The sequence below is a fragment of the Bison bison genome, unplaced genomic scaffold, assembly GCF_000754665.1.
Source record: "Bison bison bison isolate TAMUID 2011002044 unplaced genomic scaffold, Bison_UMD1.0 scf7180017864499, whole genome shotgun sequence".
Classification (NCBI taxonomy): domain Eukaryota; kingdom Metazoa; phylum Chordata; class Mammalia; order Artiodactyla; family Bovidae; genus Bison; species Bison bison.
Window position 1 is genome coordinate 4,448,469 of NW_011495058.1, and position 18,317 is coordinate 4,466,785.

General features: G+C 50.5%; 1 protein-coding gene across 3 annotated transcripts in view; it reads right to left on the bottom strand.

Moving 5' to 3' along the window:
* Positions 1-4,831: 4,831 nt before the first annotated feature.
* The window catches only part of OGDH (oxoglutarate (alpha-ketoglutarate) dehydrogenase (lipoamide)), a 67,337-nt gene continuing 53,851 nt past the window's right edge, over positions 4,832-18,317 (bottom strand). For all 3 annotated transcript variants that reach the window (XM_010829040.1, XM_010829039.1, XM_010829042.1), the window contains 13 exons: positions 14,506-14,685; positions 14,021-14,173; positions 13,170-13,272; positions 12,880-13,008; positions 12,396-12,546; positions 11,999-12,126; positions 11,653-11,831; positions 11,122-11,193; positions 10,323-10,451; positions 9,627-9,699; positions 6,341-6,504; positions 6,004-6,158; positions 4,832-5,913 (listed from right to left, as the gene is read on the bottom strand). In XM_010829040.1, coding sequence (XP_010827342.1) covers positions 5,793-5,913; positions 6,004-6,158; positions 6,341-6,504; positions 9,627-9,699; positions 10,323-10,451; positions 11,122-11,193; positions 11,653-11,831; positions 11,999-12,126; positions 12,396-12,546; positions 12,880-13,008; positions 13,170-13,272; positions 14,021-14,173; positions 14,506-14,685 — 1,737 coding nt within the window. In that variant the 3' untranslated portion in view covers positions 4,832-5,792. The remainder of the gene's footprint in view (positions 5,914-6,003; positions 6,159-6,340; positions 6,505-9,626; positions 9,700-10,322; positions 10,452-11,121; positions 11,194-11,652; positions 11,832-11,998; positions 12,127-12,395; positions 12,547-12,879; positions 13,009-13,169; positions 13,273-14,020; positions 14,174-14,505; positions 14,686-18,317) is intronic.

Here is an 18,317-nt window from a genome sequence, read left to right on the forward strand (position 1 = left end):
CTCTTCATCATAGCAGACTGGAATGCAAAAGTAGTAAGTCAAGAGATACCTGGAATAACAGGCAAATTTGGCCTTGGAGTACAAAATGAAGCAGGGCAAAGGTTAACAGAGTTTTGTCAACAGAATGCACTGGTCATAGCAAACACCCTCTTCCAACAACACAAGAGAAGACTCTACACATGGACATCACCAGATGGTCAATACTGAAATCAGACTGATTATATTCTTTGCAGCCAAAGATGGAGAAGCTCTATACAGTCAGCAAAAACAAGATGGGGAGCTAACTGTGGCTCAGATCATGAATTCCTTATTGCCAAATTCAGACTTAAATTGAAGAAAGTGGGGAAAACCACTAGACCATTCATGTATGACCTAAATCAAATCCTTTATGATTATACACTGAAAGTGACAAATAAATTCAAGGGATTAGATCTGATAGACAGAGTGCCTGAAGAACTATCAATGGAGGTTTGTAACATTGTACAGGAAGTGGTTTTCCCTACTTTCTTCAATGTAAGTCTGAATTTGGCAATAAGGAGTTCAAGATCTGAGCCATAGTCAGCTCCTGGTCTTGAGAAAAGTAATGCTCAAAATTCTCCAAGCCAGGCTTCAACGTGAACCGTGAACTTCCAAATGTTCAAGCTGGATTTAGAGAAGGCAGAGGAAGCAGAGATCAAATTGCCAACATCTGTTGGATCATTGAAAAAGCAAGAGAGTTCCAGAAAAACATCTACTTCTGTTTTATTGACTAGGCTAAGGCCTCTGACTGTGTGGATAAAAACAAAATGGAAAATTCTTAAAGAGATGGGAATACTAGACCACCTTAACTGCCTCCTGAGAAAGCTGTATGCAGGTCACGAAGCCACAGTTAGAACCAGACATGGAACAACAGACTGGTTCCAAATTGGGAAAGGAGTACGTCAAGGCTGTATATTGTCACCCTGCTTACTTAATTTATATGCAGAGTACATCATGAGAAATGCTGGACTAGATGAAGCACAAGCTGGAATCAGGATTGCCGGGAGAAATATCAATAACCTCAGATATGCAGATGACTGCACCACTTTCTTATGGCAGAAAGTGAAGAGGAACTAAAGAGCCTCTTGATCAAAGTGGAAGAGGGGAGTGAAAAAGCTGCTTTTAAACTCAACATTCAAAAAATGAAGATCATGGAATCTGGTCACATCACTTCATGGCAGATAGATGAGGAAACAATGGAAACCATGACAGACTTTATTTTTTGGGGGCTCCAAAATCACTGCCAATGGTGATTGCACCCATGAGATTAAAAGACACTTGCTCCTTGGAAGAAAAGCTATGACCAACCTAGACAGCATATTAAAAAACAGAGACATTACTTTGCCAACAAAGATCCATCTAGTCAAAGCTATGGTTTTTCCAGTGGTCATGTATAGATGTGAGAGTTGGACCATAAAGAAAGCTGAGTGCTGAGGAATTGATGCTTTTGAACTGTGGTATTAGAGAAGACTCTTGAGAATCCCTTGGACTGCAAGGAGATCAAATCAGTCAATCCTAAAGGAAATCAGTCCTGAATATTCATTGAAAGGACTGATGCTGAAGTTAAAGCTCCAATGCTTTGGCCACTTAATGTGAAGTGCTGACTCCTTAGAAAAGACTAATGCTGGGAAAGATTGAAGGCCGGAAGATAAGGGGATGACAGAGGATGAGATGGTTGGATGGCATCACCAACTCGATGGACATGAGTTTGAGTAAACTCTGGGAGTTGGTGATGGACAGGGAAGCCTGGCGTGCTCCAGTCCATGGGGTGGCAAAGAGTTGGACACTAAGCGACTGAACAACAACAACATGCATGTCCATAAAAGGGCTTGGGCAGTGGACAGAGTCCAGGCTTTAGTTGGTTGAACGCATGGGGGTCAGAGCCCATTCAATCCTTGGGTGGAAAGATCCCCCGGAGAAGGGAGTGGCAATCCACTCCAGTATTCTTGCCTGGAAAATCCCATGGCTACACAGTCCACGAGGTCACAAAGAGTCAGACAGGACTGAAGAATTAACACACACACATGGAGTCAGAAAAGGTTAACATTATCATCATTATCATCAACCGCAGGTTCCAGTTGATCTGATAGTTGAATGCCTGAGGCGGGCTTAAATTCTGCAAAACAGCTCAGGAAAGTGCTTCCCAGTCTTTACCAAAGAACTAGAACTGGAAGTCTTTATAAGTGACCTGTTATCTTAGCTATTGTTACTTCTCTTGCCTGATAACCATCGATCTTTTTCCCCCTTGAAGTGAAGTGAAGTCGCTCAGTCGTGTCCGATTCCTTGCGACCCCACGGACTGTAGCCTACCAGGCTCTTCCGTCCATGGGATTTTCCAGGCAAGAATACTGGAGTGGGTTGTTCAAGGGCAAGCACCGTAACCAAGCTTACGTCACAAAATGGCTTCTCTTAGGGATTTCTCTGGTGGTCCAGAGGCAAACATTCCACTCTCCCAATACAGGGGGCCTGGGTTTGATCCCTGGTCAGGGAACTAGATCCCACATGCTAGAACTAAGAATTAGCATGCTGTGACTAAAAGATCTGTGTGCTGATACTAAGACCCGGTGTAGCCAAAGAAAACCGGTTTTAAAAAAAATAGCTTCTCTTATGCCAAGAAACCTATGCCTGGTTCATTTTTCTCTGGGGACCCCCTATCTTATCTGCTGACAGTAGTACCTGCTTCTTGTCCTTGGATGTAGCTCCATACGGTAGGCAAAATGGAAGCCCCCCCAAAACACGTCCACATCCTAGTCCCTTGAATATCTATCACCTCATATGGCAAAGGGTGTGAGTTATGAGAGGATGAGTTTATCCTGCATTCTTCAGGTGGACACTGAAAACATCAGAGAAAGGCTAGGTGAGCTTAGAGATGGAGACACAGACAGAAATGTGACCACAGAGCTGAGATAGCAGTCGTGAGGCCACCAGCCTGGGAATGGGAAGATTCCTTGGAGCCTGCAGAGGGAGCATGGCCCTGTCAACACCTCACTTTCAGAGACTGGCCTCCAGACTGACAGCGTGAGTTCCTATGGTCCCCCACCCCCACCTCCGGTTTGTGGTACTGTGATTTGTTATGACAGTCACTGGAAACTCAGATGCTCCTGCACGGCTTCTCTGGTTCTTGAAAGGTCCATCAGCACCTCCCAATGAAACCGTTCACCTCACCTTGAGACTCTAACCCACATGGCTGGGACTTGAACCCCTTGGCTCCTCCTTGGCTCAGGCCCACCTGTCCTGGGTGCCCCTCCCAGGGACAGCCCCTCCTGCCAGGCATGCTGACCCTCTTCCGATACTTTCACAGGTGCAGATGGGAGATGGGCCTTTATATCCAGAAAGGCCAGGAATCTGCATCAAGTGGCCCAGGCACACTCTCAGGCACACACACACTTATGCACACACACACACACAGAGGCACGTCAGACACATACACGTGTGTACACACTGACATGCACACTTGTGCATGCACCTGCACAAGTCCAGGTCCCCTCAAAATCCTGTGTAAGGTCACAGGCTGCTCTCCTAGACTGTGAGGTTCCTTCCTTTCCACCATTGCTCTGATTTTAGGAAAGAGGCAACTGGTGACTGAAGCAGAACAGAGCTGACCAGAGTAGTCTCTGCCCAGCGTGTGGCCCAGCATGGTCTGATTATGCCTCATCTTTCAGAGCCTCAGGTCTGCTCTCCCTGGATGTGGGCAGGGCTGCAGACCCCCTCGGACCATGGGAGTGGGAGAGACCTGCTGAGTCCCTTTCCCCATTCCTGTGGCCCCAGCCCTGAAAGAAGGGCCCATGGTGGTGGCTCCCTCAGAAGACCCCCTACTGGAAGTAACCAGACCCCTTGGGCTCTTGGCTCCCCTGCACCCCCTGACCAGACTGGAAGCAGCAAGATGTGAGGGCCCAGCTTCCATCTTGTGTCTTAGCTCTATGTGCTCTGGACTGGACTCTAACTCCCCAGAGTTCAGGACAGCTGCCCCCTCAGAGCGCTGGGAGTCTCTCCAGGAAAGGGGCTCCTGAGCTATTTGTTTTTGTCTCTTTTAGCTCTAACCTGCCTGGCTGACCACATCAGATGGATGGGGTGCTGGTTTTGAAGCCCACAGGGACAGCTGTCCCATCTCCCACTCCCTCCCCACCACCCGCCTGAGACAATGGCAGGTTGGGAGGACCCTTGGGCAACCCCTGGACAAAATGAAGACATTCTGAAAAGGCTTCAAGGACAAGGGACCCTGGTGTGGTCCAGAAGACTGGGTGAACGTCAGGGGGCCCCATGATGGAAGTTACCCTTATGTCCACACCCAGGCCTTCCCCTGAGCCTTCCTTCAGTGTTGAGACCTGTCTACCCTCCAGGGAACCAAGGCCGGCATGGTGTGGGTTCAAGGCAGTGGGGCTCTTGTCAAAAGGGGACAGGGCCTTGTGAAGGCTCGGCTGGTATGATGGCTCCCCTCCCGAGGTCCGATGAGTGGCTTGGGCTCCTGAAGGGTGCTAACAGTGTCCTAGGGTGAGCCCACCATGCACGCTGGCTCAGATGGCTGAGTACTTTTTTTAGGTGGAGTGTGCTGGGGGACTAGGAGCAGGGCACACTCAGAAATAAGGATGCATCAGACACTATCTGCAACAATAAGGATGGAGAGGCCAGGTGAGGAGGAGGATGGTGGCCAATCACCTGGTGCTGCTGGCAACCAGAGGGAGGTGGTCAGGAGCGGGGAGGTCCACCTGAGCCCGGCAGGGAGGAGAGCCGCTTCCCAGGCAGGGCAGAGATGCTGCGGTAGCCTTTTCTTTGGAGGAGACGGCGAAGCAGAAAGAATGACACCATACACAGGCTCAGGGAGAACTCAGATTTTATGGGTCAAGCCAAATGCAATGCAAAATTGTTCGGTTACTTTTTTTAACCAAAATAAATAAATCAGATTTGTCCCTGTGACGGGTCAGGGGAGCTGGCCCCTTGGCCTTGTGCTGCCCCTCACTCCTGCCCCTCCTCTCCCCCTCTGACCAGCTTTGGCACAGCAGAGAGAAGAATGCTTCGGAGTCTCCATCGCGTTGAAGGGAAGAGGAAAGGAGGTGGCTTGGAAGTGAAGGGAAGGACCAGAGGAGCAGCCGGCGCCCCGGCCCTGAGCGGCACTTCCTGGCCACACCCAGCCCCAGGTGGTGGAGTGTGCACGGCCCCGCACACAGCCGGGACCCTCTGGAGCAGTGGAAGTGGTCACTGCTGAGTAGACCCTCCCGCTCTGTGCCAGGTCAGTCTCGGGCCATCTCCCAGCAGCCATCCCGCAGCAGTGTCCTTGGTCCACCTCATGGTGAGGGTCCTGCCAGAGCCCACCCACCCCACAAACCCTCAGACACTGACGACTCCTGCGAGGCGTTGGGGGCTCAGCTTGGGGAGAGGAGGCCACCCTTGTCCAGGTGCGGGAACCCCTTGCTGGGTGACCAGGACTGCTGGCACAGGGGGATGCCGCATGAGGCCGGTCCTGTGGGGTGAGCTGGGGGGACGGGGTGGGGGCAGATCTTCCCTCCCAGGACACCTGCAGGGGCTCCCTCTCCTCCTCCCGCTCCCCACTGTCTCCATGAAGGCTGTTCAGCTGGACAGAAGCTGTAGCGCCCGGGGGGGCATCTGGCTTGGGGGGCAGCCAAGCACAGGAGGGGCAAACAGCCTAGTTCCTAAGTGAGCACGGGGTGCGTGCGGTATGGACGGGCAGAGGTGCGGGCAGTGCGGAGGCACGATGCTTTAGTTGGAAGCGAGGGGCAGTCGTGAGGTGCAGGGCGGCCCAAGCAGCCCAGGCAGCATCTATGAGAAGTTCTTGAAGGCGTCCAGGTCGAAGGCTGTGTCCAGGAGGCGCTGCAGCTCCGTGAGGTGGGTCTTCTTGTTGCCGGTGGCTGGAGCTGCTGCTGGGTCCCGGCCAGCATACCTGAGGGCGGTGACAGTGAGCGTTGAGGGCCACTGAGGGGACCGGGGCTCGTTACCCTCCCCGGCCCCAGCTGACTGCCCGCGTCCTTACCACACAGGCTTGGCGCGGCTGATGGTGGTTCGCAGCCTGGGCTTCACGTAGTCGTAGTAGCCTTGGTTCTTGTGCTCCTCCTGGCACCAGGCCAGCTCAGCATTGGGGTACTTCTGGACCTCCTGCAGCAGGAGGTCGAAGGGGAAAGGCGACAGCTGGGGGGAGAGAGAGAAGCTACTGTCAGAAGATGCTCAGAGTAATGGGCAAGGCTGGTGTCCCCAGCAGGGAGCTCAGTGACCCCTAAAAGACGTCCGTGCCAGAAACTCTGGGAAAGCTTGAGGGCCCAATCACCGGGAGGAGGACCACCAGCACTGGTCTGGGAACCACACGCCCTCACCTGCTCGATCCTGGTGATGGCCACCTGCTCCACCATGTCCCGCGCTTTGCGCTCTCGGGTGAGGTCATAGTACACCTTGCCAGTACAGAAGAGAAGTCTCTTGACGTTTCCTGGGTTCTGTGCTGCAGGGCCATCTTCTGGGATCACCCGCTGGAAGTGGGTTCCTACAAGAGAATCCCCATGGCCAGGGGGTTTGCTCAGGACTTGGCGGAGGGTGTCTAGGGCCTTCCCTCTGTGAGGTGGGGCTGTACCATGGCTGACACCAGAACACACGGTTTCTGAGGGTTAGGACACTGCTCCTCCCACCAGCCTGTGATGTCCTTGAATTAATCCACACTGAGAGAGCCTAACAGGCACGGTAGCCTAACAGCCTTGGAGAGCAAGTGACATCGGTTCATTCCTCAGAACGATCTGCCTCAGACATGGGGGACAGCTAGGACTGGTAGAGCACCCCACGACCGCTCTGCTCAGACTCCTCCTGAGTTTACAAATACCAAAACTTTCCGAACAAATATTCAGATACTCATGGCCTGAACCATCCCTCTGGGAACAAGGCTGACTTCAGAAAGCTGCATTCAAAATGAGGGGTTCACTGAGTGACACATACGCGGCACACGACATGCTCACATTCACGCCACACACGCAAACGCTAGGATTAGAAGGAAACTACCTTCACACACAAAAAGGCCAGACATGAGACACCCACTGTGAACATCATACTCATCTGCAAAAGATTGAAAGCATTTGCTCTAAGATCAAAACAAGCCAAGAATGTCCGTTCTCACCACTTCTATTCAACATAACACTGGAATTCTAGCCAGGGCAATTAGGCAAGGAAAAGAAATAAAAGGTATCTAAATTGTAAAGGAATAAGTAAAATCATCTGTTTGTTTTATATGTAGAAACCCCTAAAGATTCCACACACACACACACACACACACACAAACTTGTTAAAACTAGTAAATGAATTCAGCAAAATTACAGGATAGAAAATTAACACTCAGAATTTAGTTTTATTTCTATGAACAATCTGAAAGTAAAAAAAAAATCCTATTTGAAACAGCATCAAATAAGTAAAATCACTTAGAAATAAACTTAACCAAGAAAATGAAAAACTTGTACACTGAAAACTATAGAACATTACTGAAAGAAATTAAAGATACCAATAAATGGAAAGTCATTTGTGTTCATGGACTGGGAGACTTAACACTGTCACGATGTTAATTCGACCAAAGCAATCTACAGATTCACAATCCTTATCAAAATCCCAAGGACATGGACATTTTTTTTGCAGAAATAAAATCCATCCTAAGATTCATGGTATCCCAAAGGATTCTAAATAGTCAAACTATCTTGAAAAAGAAAAACAAAGTTGGAGGACTCATGTTTCCTGATTTCAAAACTTATTACAAAGCTACAATATCAGAGCATGGTATTGGCACAAAGACAGATATACAGACCAGTGGAAGAGAACAGAGATCAGAAATAAAGCTTCACGTCTGTGGTCAGATGATTTTGCCAAGAGAAGCAGTAACATCCAATGGGGAAAGGACAGTCTCTTCAACAAATGGTGCTGGGAAAACTGGATACCCATATGCAAATGAAGGTAGGCCCTTACACCACACAGAACACTGACTCAAAATGGATTAAAGGCAGACCAAGAGCTAAAATTACAAAACATAAACACTGAATTTGACAAGGATTTCTTAGATGTGACTTCAAAGGCACAGGCAGCATAAGAAAAAAATAGAAAAAGTGGACTTTATGAAAATTAAAAAAATTTGTACATCAGAAGACAACACAGATGGAAGAAAATAGCTGCAAGTCATATATCTGATAAGGCATCTATATTCAGTAAATGGAGAGAAATCACACAACTCAACAACAAAATAAGCAACCCAATTAAAAAATGGGCAAGGACGTATGACATTTCTCCAAAGACAACATACAGATGGCCAGCAAGCACATGAAAAGATGCTCAACATCACTAATCATTAGGGAAATGAAAATCAAAATTGCAGTGAGATATTACTTCACGGTCATGAGGATGGCTATTGCAAAACAAAGAAACAGAAAACAGTACTACTGCTGGCAAGCCATGTGGAGAAACTGGAACCTTGTGCGCTCTTGGGAACCGCTATGGAAAACAGCACGTTACACTAAAGAGTCACCATGTGACCCAGCAATTCTGCCTCTTGGTATACATCCAAGGTCTTGAAGAGAGACTGGTACACCCATGTTCATAGCAGCATCATTCCCAATGGCTAAAATGTGGAGGCAACCCAGGTGTCCACTGACAGATGAACAAACAAAAAGTGTATATACCATATGCATACAGCAGAATACTAGTCAGCTTTAAAAAAGAAGGAAATTCTGACACATGTTACAACATGGATGAACCCTGAGGATATCATAAGCTAGTCACATAAAGACAAATATTATACAATTCCACTTATATGCAGTTCCTAGAGGAGTCAAACCTATAGAGAGAGAAGGCAGGATGGTGGGCGCCAGCAGCTGGGGGAGAAGGGGTGATGGGGGAGTTGCCTTTCTTCAACCAGGGATCAAACCCGTGCCTCGTGCAGTGGAAGTGCTGCATCTTAACCACTGGACTACCAAGGAAGTCCGGTGAATGTGTTTATTAATGCCACTGAACTGTACACTTAAAAGTGGCTAAGATGGTAAATTTTATATAATGCATATTTCACCATAATAATAATAAAAGGGAAAAAAAACAAAGACAGGATTTACCGTGAAAGAAAACTAAAGGGGGCTCCACGGCTGGCAGCAAGTCGGGATGTGCAGGGCTGCTGTGTGCTGCCAGCCGCCTCTGTCTGCTGTCCAGGTGAAAGAAATTGCAATGCTGTGGGCCTCACCTCACACCACTGAGCTGGGTGTTATGCGGCAGGCCCTACCCACCCAGTGCCTTTCCTCTGTCCCTGGCTGCTGTCAGCCCCCAGGAGCAGTGCTCGGGCAGCAGGGTGCACTCTAACCTCGGACTCATTTCACTGCCTCTAAGAGAGTCCTAGGGATGCACCCAGCAAAGGCTGTGGACCCTGGTGGGACAAGAGAAGACACGCTGTTGGACCAATCTGCACACAAGCTCTGACACCCTGGCTGTCGTGTTCTGTCCTGGCTGTCGTATTGGTCGTCTGACCAATAACACCCTGGTTATTGGTCTTTACCCAATAACCAAAAATGTGGCAAGGACCACAGTGAGACTGACAAGCCCCCTACACAGCAGCAGTTAAGACCCCCTCCAAATGCCCAGCCCCCTGACGCCTACCTGGAAGCATCTCGTCAAAGTTGGACCTGGCTTCGGGATGCCGCAGCAGGGACTTTGGGGTGAAGATGATTAACTGAAAGACAGAAGCACAGGCTCATGACAGACCAGGTTCTAAGTATTCCAGAAGGAGGGCAGTAAGGGGCTGCCCAGGCCTGTCTTCAGAACAGGCCCTCCTGCTGCCCTCTTGGCTCTATAATCAGGAGGAGCACAGGTCTGAGGTGAAAAGAGCAAACAGAATGATGCTGTTTGCCCCCGGGCTCTCTTCCTCTGCCCTGAGATGCTGGGCTCTGCTCAGCTAGGCACCCTCTCCTCCAGGGCCCGCCCTAGTCTGCTCAGAACCCTTGGCACCACTACCCTCTACCTGGGAAGGACACCTGAGCCTTTCCTGGGCATCCCTGCCTGTGGCCAGGGCTGCCCTGCTCCATGGGCCTGCCTGGCCCTGCACGGTGACTGGCAGCAGCAGGAGGCATTCTCCCCTTGGACCCTTCACACACACTCCCACTCACCCTTCAACACCCTGCCAAGGAGCTTGCCTCCTGAGGACCCTCTGTTCCTTCGGCCCCCGAGGGGGCTCACGTCTCCTCCAAGCTCAACACACCACCTACAACCCCCCGCTCACATGTCCATCCTCCCATTGGGCTGGGGCCCTGGAGTCCTCAGGCCAGGCCTCTCTGAGCAGGGATACCCTCAACTGACCGGCTTCCGGAAGGGCAGGAGAATCTGGCGACGTAGCACGTGGAAGAAGTTGCCAGGGGTGGAGCAGTTGACGACAACCCAGTTGCAATCATACAGCTGATTTATGTCAAAGTTGGCTTCCTTAAGGTCCTATAGCAAAGAGGGAAAAGGCCAGAGGCCCAGTGGCTCTAAGCACCCTGCTGTGGGAGGCACTGAGGCAGACAGCTTCAGAAGGCCCCGGGTCCCAGCCTCAGGCACCTCAGCTCCCTATGAGATGCACACAAAGGGGACACTGACGGAGCTCAGCCAGCCAGCTCTAAGCTCTGAATGGAATTCTCAGTCCCACATTTATCCCTATGTCTCTGAAAACTACTGCCTGGTCTAGGACAGACACAGGGTCTAGCTAAAACCAATTCAGACTTTCCTTAGAAACTGACTCCCAGTAATTTCCTCTCAGCTCTTGGAGTTTCACTAAAATCACCCCAGAGTTCTTTCCTCTAAAATGTTTGCCTAGGGAACTCCCTGGTGGTCTAGTGGTTAGGACTCTGAGCTGTCACTCCTGAGTGCACAGGTTCAATCCCAGGCCAGGGAACTAAGATCCTGAAAGCTGCAATAAATAACTTGCCTGAATCAAAACACAGACAGTACTACTCCTAAAAGCTTCTGCTGCAGGAAGCAGTCTGGTAGTATCTTCTATGCTCTGAAGAGGCCTCTCATTTCCAGGACACAAGCAGGCTTGGGCCCACCTGTGACTCCTGAGAGGGACAGAGCACTGGTACCTTCAGAGGCGCCCACAGACGCCCAGGTGGTGGCTACTTACCGGCAGGACGTCTGGATCATCATTGCACATCTGCAGGAACCTCTCTGGCCTGGCGGAGGAATGTTCTGGGCCCTGGAACCAGACACACAAGTTACAGATGAGGAGCTTCCCCCATTCTGACAGCTGCATTCAGTACTTCTCTTCCTTAACCAACTTTCTCATTTCTGGTCTGAAAAACACCAAGTTATCTCTTTCCTGCCAATAGTTTAATTCCTTCTTCTGCCTATGGAGTGGAGGGGAAGTTTCCACATCAGGACAGGGCCCAGTACTCCTGGCTCCTCATGGCTTCCAAATCGGAGTGTTAAGAAAACCCCTCACAGGGCCTGGGGGAGGAGGGAGGGAGAGCACAGGGACTGCCTGAACCCAAGAGGCCCAGCCACACCCCCACTTCTTACCCAGAACAGAGCAGGGCCTGCCTCTTGCCTCCAAGGCAGGTGGGAAACACCAGCAGAGCCTGCACCTGCCAGTCTCGGGACCAGGGTCCCAGGCAGGCCCTTCCTAGGTCTGCCAGGGAAGGGGTAGGGGGCTCACCATGCCCTCCATGCCATGGGGCAGCAGCAGCACAATGCCGTTCTGCCGCACCCACTTGGCTTGTCCTGGGCAGATGAACTGGTCGATGATGCACTGGGCCGTGTTATGGAAGTCACCAAACTGGGCCTCCCAGAGGACCAGGGCGTTAGGACTGGCCATTGCAAAACCCAGCTCGAAGCCTGCAGAGTAGGAGGAAGGGAGGAGACCAGACAGCAGTCAGCTGGTGGGTGGGAAGGGGAGGTGGGGAGGAGGGGGTGAAAAGGGAAGAAGGGGTGGTCGGGGAAGCAGTGGGGAGAGGGTGGCTGGGGAGGAAAGGGAGGTGGGCCTTGCAGGCCCCAGTGCTCACCCAGGACCCCGTACTCGGACAGTGAGCTGTTGCACACGGTGTAGGGGGCCTGGTTGGGCCAGAGGTGGTTCATGGGGATGCAGGTTCTCTTGTCCACGTTCTGGTCATGCAGCACGTGGTGGCGATGGCTGCGGCAGAACAGCATAGATTAGCAAGCAGGACCCAGCCCTGCACGCAGCTCAGACTAGACTCCATGCACAGCCGCTGCTGGGGGCACAGAGCCTGGTTCTTAACAGAAGCATCTGATCAGAGCAGGAATAGGGTGCTTCTGGGCCTGAGACAATGGGATCTAATGACTGCTTCCTGGCAGTGATTTTCTTCTGGAAGACAAACACCACAGCCCTTCTTTTGTGTCTCCTCCACTCTGAAGGGCCCACAAGAACACCAAGGCCATTACCTAAAAGTGCCCCGCTCCACATCCTGGCCGCTCAGCCGGATATGGATGCCCTCCTTCAGTAGGGAGCCAAAAGCCATGTACTCCGCCAGAGCCCAGTCCACAGTCCTGTTCTTCACCAGCTCCCCACGGGTCTTCAGGATCCGGCTCAGCCCTGCAGAGGCAGACGGTGTTCACCAGCCACCCCGAACACTCTCTTAGGACAAGAGCTCCCTACAGCCCCAGCTTCTGGGGTCCAGAGTTGCCAGAGGAGTGGCGTCTGGACCAGGGAGGCTGTGACATCCTGTGCCTTCATCCACCGCTCTGCTGGCTGAGGACCGCGCCGGGGCAGGGGTGAGGTGACAGGGCTACTCTCATCCCACCACCTTGCTCGGCCTTGAACGAGGCAGGAACCTGAGCCAGGTGGGGACCAGTCTTAGGCCAGAGGGGAGTCGGCACTACTTCGGAAGGCCCGGGTGGTGGCAGAGGTGGGGCAGGGCACCCTCACCTCCGTGAATGGTGAAATCCTCCACAGGCACGGAGCTGGCCACGTTCCCAATGTGTGTGAGAATGTCCTCCGTCAGGCCCGTGGAGGGGCAGGTCATGCTCCTCGGCTGCCCGTCCAGGGTGAAGAAGCCTGGGACAGAAAGGGCAGGCTGACATAGGAACTGTGGACATGTGAAATGCTGCTGAGAGGTGGCCGAGATCTTCTTCCCTTGAGAATGGCAGTCGGGAGTCCAATTCTGGGACCCATGGGGTGTGGGCGGAAGAGGTTCACCGGTGGCATGCCTCACTCACCAGGCCAGGGGGAGTCCAGCCAGTGCTTGATGTGCAAGATCTTTTCGTCCTTGGACCTGGCGAAGGCCTCCTCACAGATCTTGTCATATTTGGAGATCTCCTCCTAGAGGATTGGGCACAACGCAGCCGTCAGGGCTGCTGTGCACAGGGCATGCCGGGCACCCAGCCAGCACACACCGAGCCAGCACACACTGGCACTTTCCCAGTGCGGAGTCCCTCAGACCCCACGGGCCCCCGGGTTCTCCTCCCAACACGCATCACCTCTGGGAGATCTGTGGGAAGCCTAGTACAGTGTTTCCGTCCCAACGGCTTCTTCTCCACTGCAGACTGTGGGTCTTACTTACCCTCCCTCCAGTCTTCCTGATGAACTGGTCCAGTTCTCGGGCTCCAAGCATAGCCTCAGGAGGACTGAACCTGAGTGCCATCTCGGCACCTGCCCTGATCCCAGCACCACCCTCATTCACAGGCCCCTGACTCTGCATGCTCATGACCCACACCGCTCGTCTCTCTCCATCACCCTGCATGGGCCTTCCCCCTCATGACCAGCCAGAGAGACCAGCTCGCAAGTGGGTCCCTCACCACCCTCTCTCCCCCTCACCCCTCTGCACTGGGTTCCACGGGCCTCAGAGGCCACGGTGAAGTCCTCTCAGGTCCCACCTCCCTCATGTAACTAACCCCTCAGTAGCCTGGACCTTCCAGGTTATGTGCTGAAATGCTGTAGTTGTAAATATTTCACACGTTCTCACTTGGACCCTAAGTGCTCTGCAGAAGTGAGCACTGGCCCTGTGGCGGGTCTTTTCCATCCCTCCTTGGCTCTGGAAAGAGCCACCAGGACAGGGCCAGGGACGCACCTCGTACTCAGGCTGGTTGACCACGCCCTGCGACACCAGCAACTCTGCGTACTTCTGTAGCACGGGCTTCTGTTTGCGGATCTGCTTGTACATCAGCGGCTGGGTGAACATGGGCTCATCCATCTCGTTGTGGCCGTTGCGCCGGTAACACACCTGGGCACACCGGGAGACCCCAGCATCAGGGCCCATGTCGGTTGGGACCCAGGACCTATGAGGAGCTATCCCATTTCTCCTGGTTGACACCTCAGTTGACCTCTAGAAATATGGTCCTATCTCCTGCTCCTTCACACACTAGAATTGCTTTGACTGTCCCCCAAGATGAAACAAGAGTGACCTGGGACTATCTTGGGACAGGACCCCAGTTACCTTCTTGCCCAGGTCGGGTCACCCAAAGACACAGGAGCTCTTGGGAGGGGAAGGGAGGTGTGCCCTGGCCCTAGGGAGCCCTAACCCCTCTCTCCAGGACACAAGCTAAGGTCACTCACCAGGTCCACCACCACATCCTTGTGGAAGGTGCTCCTCCACTCGGCTGCAACTTTGCACACATACATGACTGCCTCCGGGTCATCCGAGTTCACGTGGAAGATAGGGGCATTCACCACTCGGGCCACATCAGTGGGGTAGGGCGAGGAGCGGGCCATGCGCGGGTCTGTGGTGAAGCCGATCTGCAAGGGACAGGCAGCTTGGCCAGGGGGATTGGGCACACTGCTAAGCATTAGCAGGACAGAAGGAGGGTGGGCCAGGGCAAGCCTACCCCCAGGCCAATGGCATGGTGGGGACAGGGCTGGGGTGAGAGTGGATATGTCTGAGGGTGAGGGTGGGGCTAATGGCAGGCAGGGCAGAGCTGAAGGTCACCTGCTGGAGGTCACCTGGCTGTGTGTAGCCTACGCTTGAGACAGTCCCTAAAGGGCTATTTAAAAAAAAAAGTTTTTTTTTTCCTATTCTGGTAACAAAATTCATACATGTTGAACAGTTTGGAAGAGAGTATGAAAAATTAAAATCATCTATATTCTACCGGTTTCAGTGTAAATATCTTGATGCTTTCCTTTCTAGATGATTTTCTTTGCATGAACACACATGCCAATATAAATATAAAATTTCAGATCCTACTATTTCTATAATTTTGCACTCTGTTCACTAACATGAGTATTTTTTCTTTGAAAAGAAAATTTAAAGGTCTCATCACTTAGATACATTAAAACTTTATCATATATTTGTAATTTTATAATTTGCATTTAAAATTTATTTTTATGAACTACTTCAAACATCCAAAAAGTATGATACTACATGGCCCTGAAAGTTGATGACACGGTTTCCACATGTTGCTATATGTATCCCATATGTCCATAAACAGTCCATCGATAGCTGTCGTGTCCAACTCTTTGCAACCCCAGGACAGTAGCCCACTAGGCTCCTCTGTCCATGGAATTCTCCAGGCAAGAATAACAGAAGTGGATTGCCATTTCCTTCTCCAGGGGATCTTCCTGACCCAGAACTGTAACTCGAGTCTCCTGCATTGCAGGTGGATTCTTTACCACTGAGTCACCAGGGAAGCCCCTTCTTAGGCTTAGTGAAGTCGCTCAGTCATGTCTGACTCTGCAACCCCATGGACTGCAGGTTACCAGGCTCCTCTGTCCATGGGATTTTCCAGGCAACAATACTGGAGTGGGTTGCCATTTCCTTCTCCAGGGGATCTTCCCCACCCAGGGATTGAAACTGGGTCTCCCGCATTGTAGGCAGACGCTTTACTGTTGGAGCCACCAGGGAAGTCCTGATTATTAAAATTAAAAAGGCTTACTGGTATCATTTCAGGCTCACGAAAAAGTTGGAGCTACAGAGAACTCCCAGATTCTTTATTCAGATTCAACGGTTCCTATTTTGCCCCTTTTATTATACAGACTCTTTCTGTTACACACACACACATTTTTTCTGAACCATTTTCAGGTAAGTTGTAGACCAAAAGACTGTCCCTAGTCCTTAAAACATGGACAAAGCCTTACCAGCCATAGTGCAGTTCTCAGTTCACTCAGTTTAACATTACAGAATACTGTTATAAGACTCCTCAGTATACACATTTCAATAGTCCTAATGATATCCAGCCTTTCCTGCCTCAGCCCGGTACTCAATCCAGCACTTCACTGTGCATTAGTTACCACCTCTCTGTGGTCGCCCTTAATCTGGAAGGCTCCTTACTCTTTTTGGTTTTCATAACACTAACATTTTGGAAGAGTATTTCCATGTCTTTTAAACTACAGAGATATACTTTTTATGTACCTTACATATAATAGCATACTCTATATGCTGTACAGATTCTTTTCAACTTGCTTTCTGTTCAAATTTATATTCATGGTTCATCCAGGATGAAACATGGACCTCTACTTTCCTAGCAGTAGTGGTGAAATCTAAGTACTAAATGGTACCACAGTTCATTTATCCATTCTCCTGTCTGTGGATGTTGTTTCCAACTTATGATTAATACACTGTTACTGTACACAGTCCTACACCGGTTTTCTCCAGCAAACACTTGAGTTATGTGCAAACACTTGAGTCCTCCTAGGAAGGGAAAACTAAGCCACAGGGTCTGAGCTCTACACTCGAATACCCGCAAGTGCTCTCCAAAGTGGCTGGGCCACGCACCCTTCCCCAGCAGCAAGGGTGCCCTGCATTTTCACTCACCATACTGTGACTGTTTCACCAGGATATTAAATATTTTAATGATTATATAATACTGTCTCCTACAGTTTTGCCAAAATTTATACAAAGACTTGTTGGTTTTGATAAACATTCTTATACAAAAATAGTTTGCATCTGATGGCTTCCTTAGGAGAAAAATGTAGAAGGGGAAATCCTAGGTGTGTTCTTAGAAATGAGAGCCTCAGCCAAGCAGGCCTCTCTTTTCCTGCTACAGATCTTCTTAACTGACCCCACATCACGATAGATGGTACCAAAACCAGCAGAAAGACTGAAAAAAACATTAGAAAAACTGTAGGTCTTTACAGAAGTCTGAGAGTTCTTTATTTATGATGAATTGCTTTTACATAAACTCCTTTATCACACTGACTAAAGAAAAGATTAGAACTAGTCAGACACTGATGAGAACATTAAAAAATGATGTACCAGCGAGAATTCTGATGAACACTTACAGAGACCATGCACAATCCCATGGCCTATCTGGGACTCCCCACAGGGAGATGTGGGAAGGCACCAGGTAAGATAGGAATCATAACATGCACGTTACAGCTAGAATCTCACAGAAACTGAACTGCTTTGAAGTTTTGAGGTCTCAGTCCCCCAGACGCCCTCCCCAATATCTGCCACTGTTACTGACTTCTGTATCTTTAAGCGTATATGGTGGGTATATGTGCACCCACTGACACACACACTCACAGATAGAGAGCTGTACTCCACAGTGTATATAGATCCATTCTTTCACATGGCTTTATTACACTGTGGTTGCTGTTAACTTAACATTAGTGCTTATTTACGCGTGTGTGCTAAGTCACTTCAGTCATGTCTGACTCTTTGCGACCCCACAGACTGTGGCCCACCAAGCTCCTCTATCTATGGGATTGTCCAGGCAAGAATACTGGAGTGGGTTGCCATGCCCTCCTCCAGGGGATCTTCCCGACCCAAGGATGGAACCTGTGGTCTCTTATGTCTCCTGCATCGGCAGGCAGGTTCATTACCACTAGCGTCACCAGGCTCTATTCTAAACACTCTGCTGCTGCTGCTGCTAAGTCACTTCAGTCGTGTCTGACTCTGTGCGACCTCATAGACAGCAGCCCACCAGGCTCTGCCGTCCCTGGGATTCAGGCAAGAACACTGGAGTAGAGTTGCCATTTCCTTCTCCAATGCATGAAAGTGAAAAGTGAAAGTGAAGTTGCTCAGTTGTGTCCGACTCCTAGCGACCCCATGGACTGCAGCCCACCAGGCTCCTCCGTCCACGGGAGTTTCCAGGCAAGAGTACTGGAGTGGGGTGCCAGGGCTGTATATGTATATGATTTATATGTATTAGTTCATTAAAGCTTGGTAACACATGTATAGATCTATCAAAAATTACTTACCAGCTCCCTACTGATGCAGTGGTACAAGTTTTGGTTTCCAGTCTTGCTGCAGCACTGTGGGACATCCCCACAATGCCCCTCCACATGATTATGTATTTCAGCTTTATATATTTACATCTTTCTTCCAGTTTCATTAAGATATTAATTGTGCAGCAGTGATACACACACACACACACACACACATATATTGTGACTGAACTGTATGGCTTACGGGATCTTAGTTCCCCAACCCG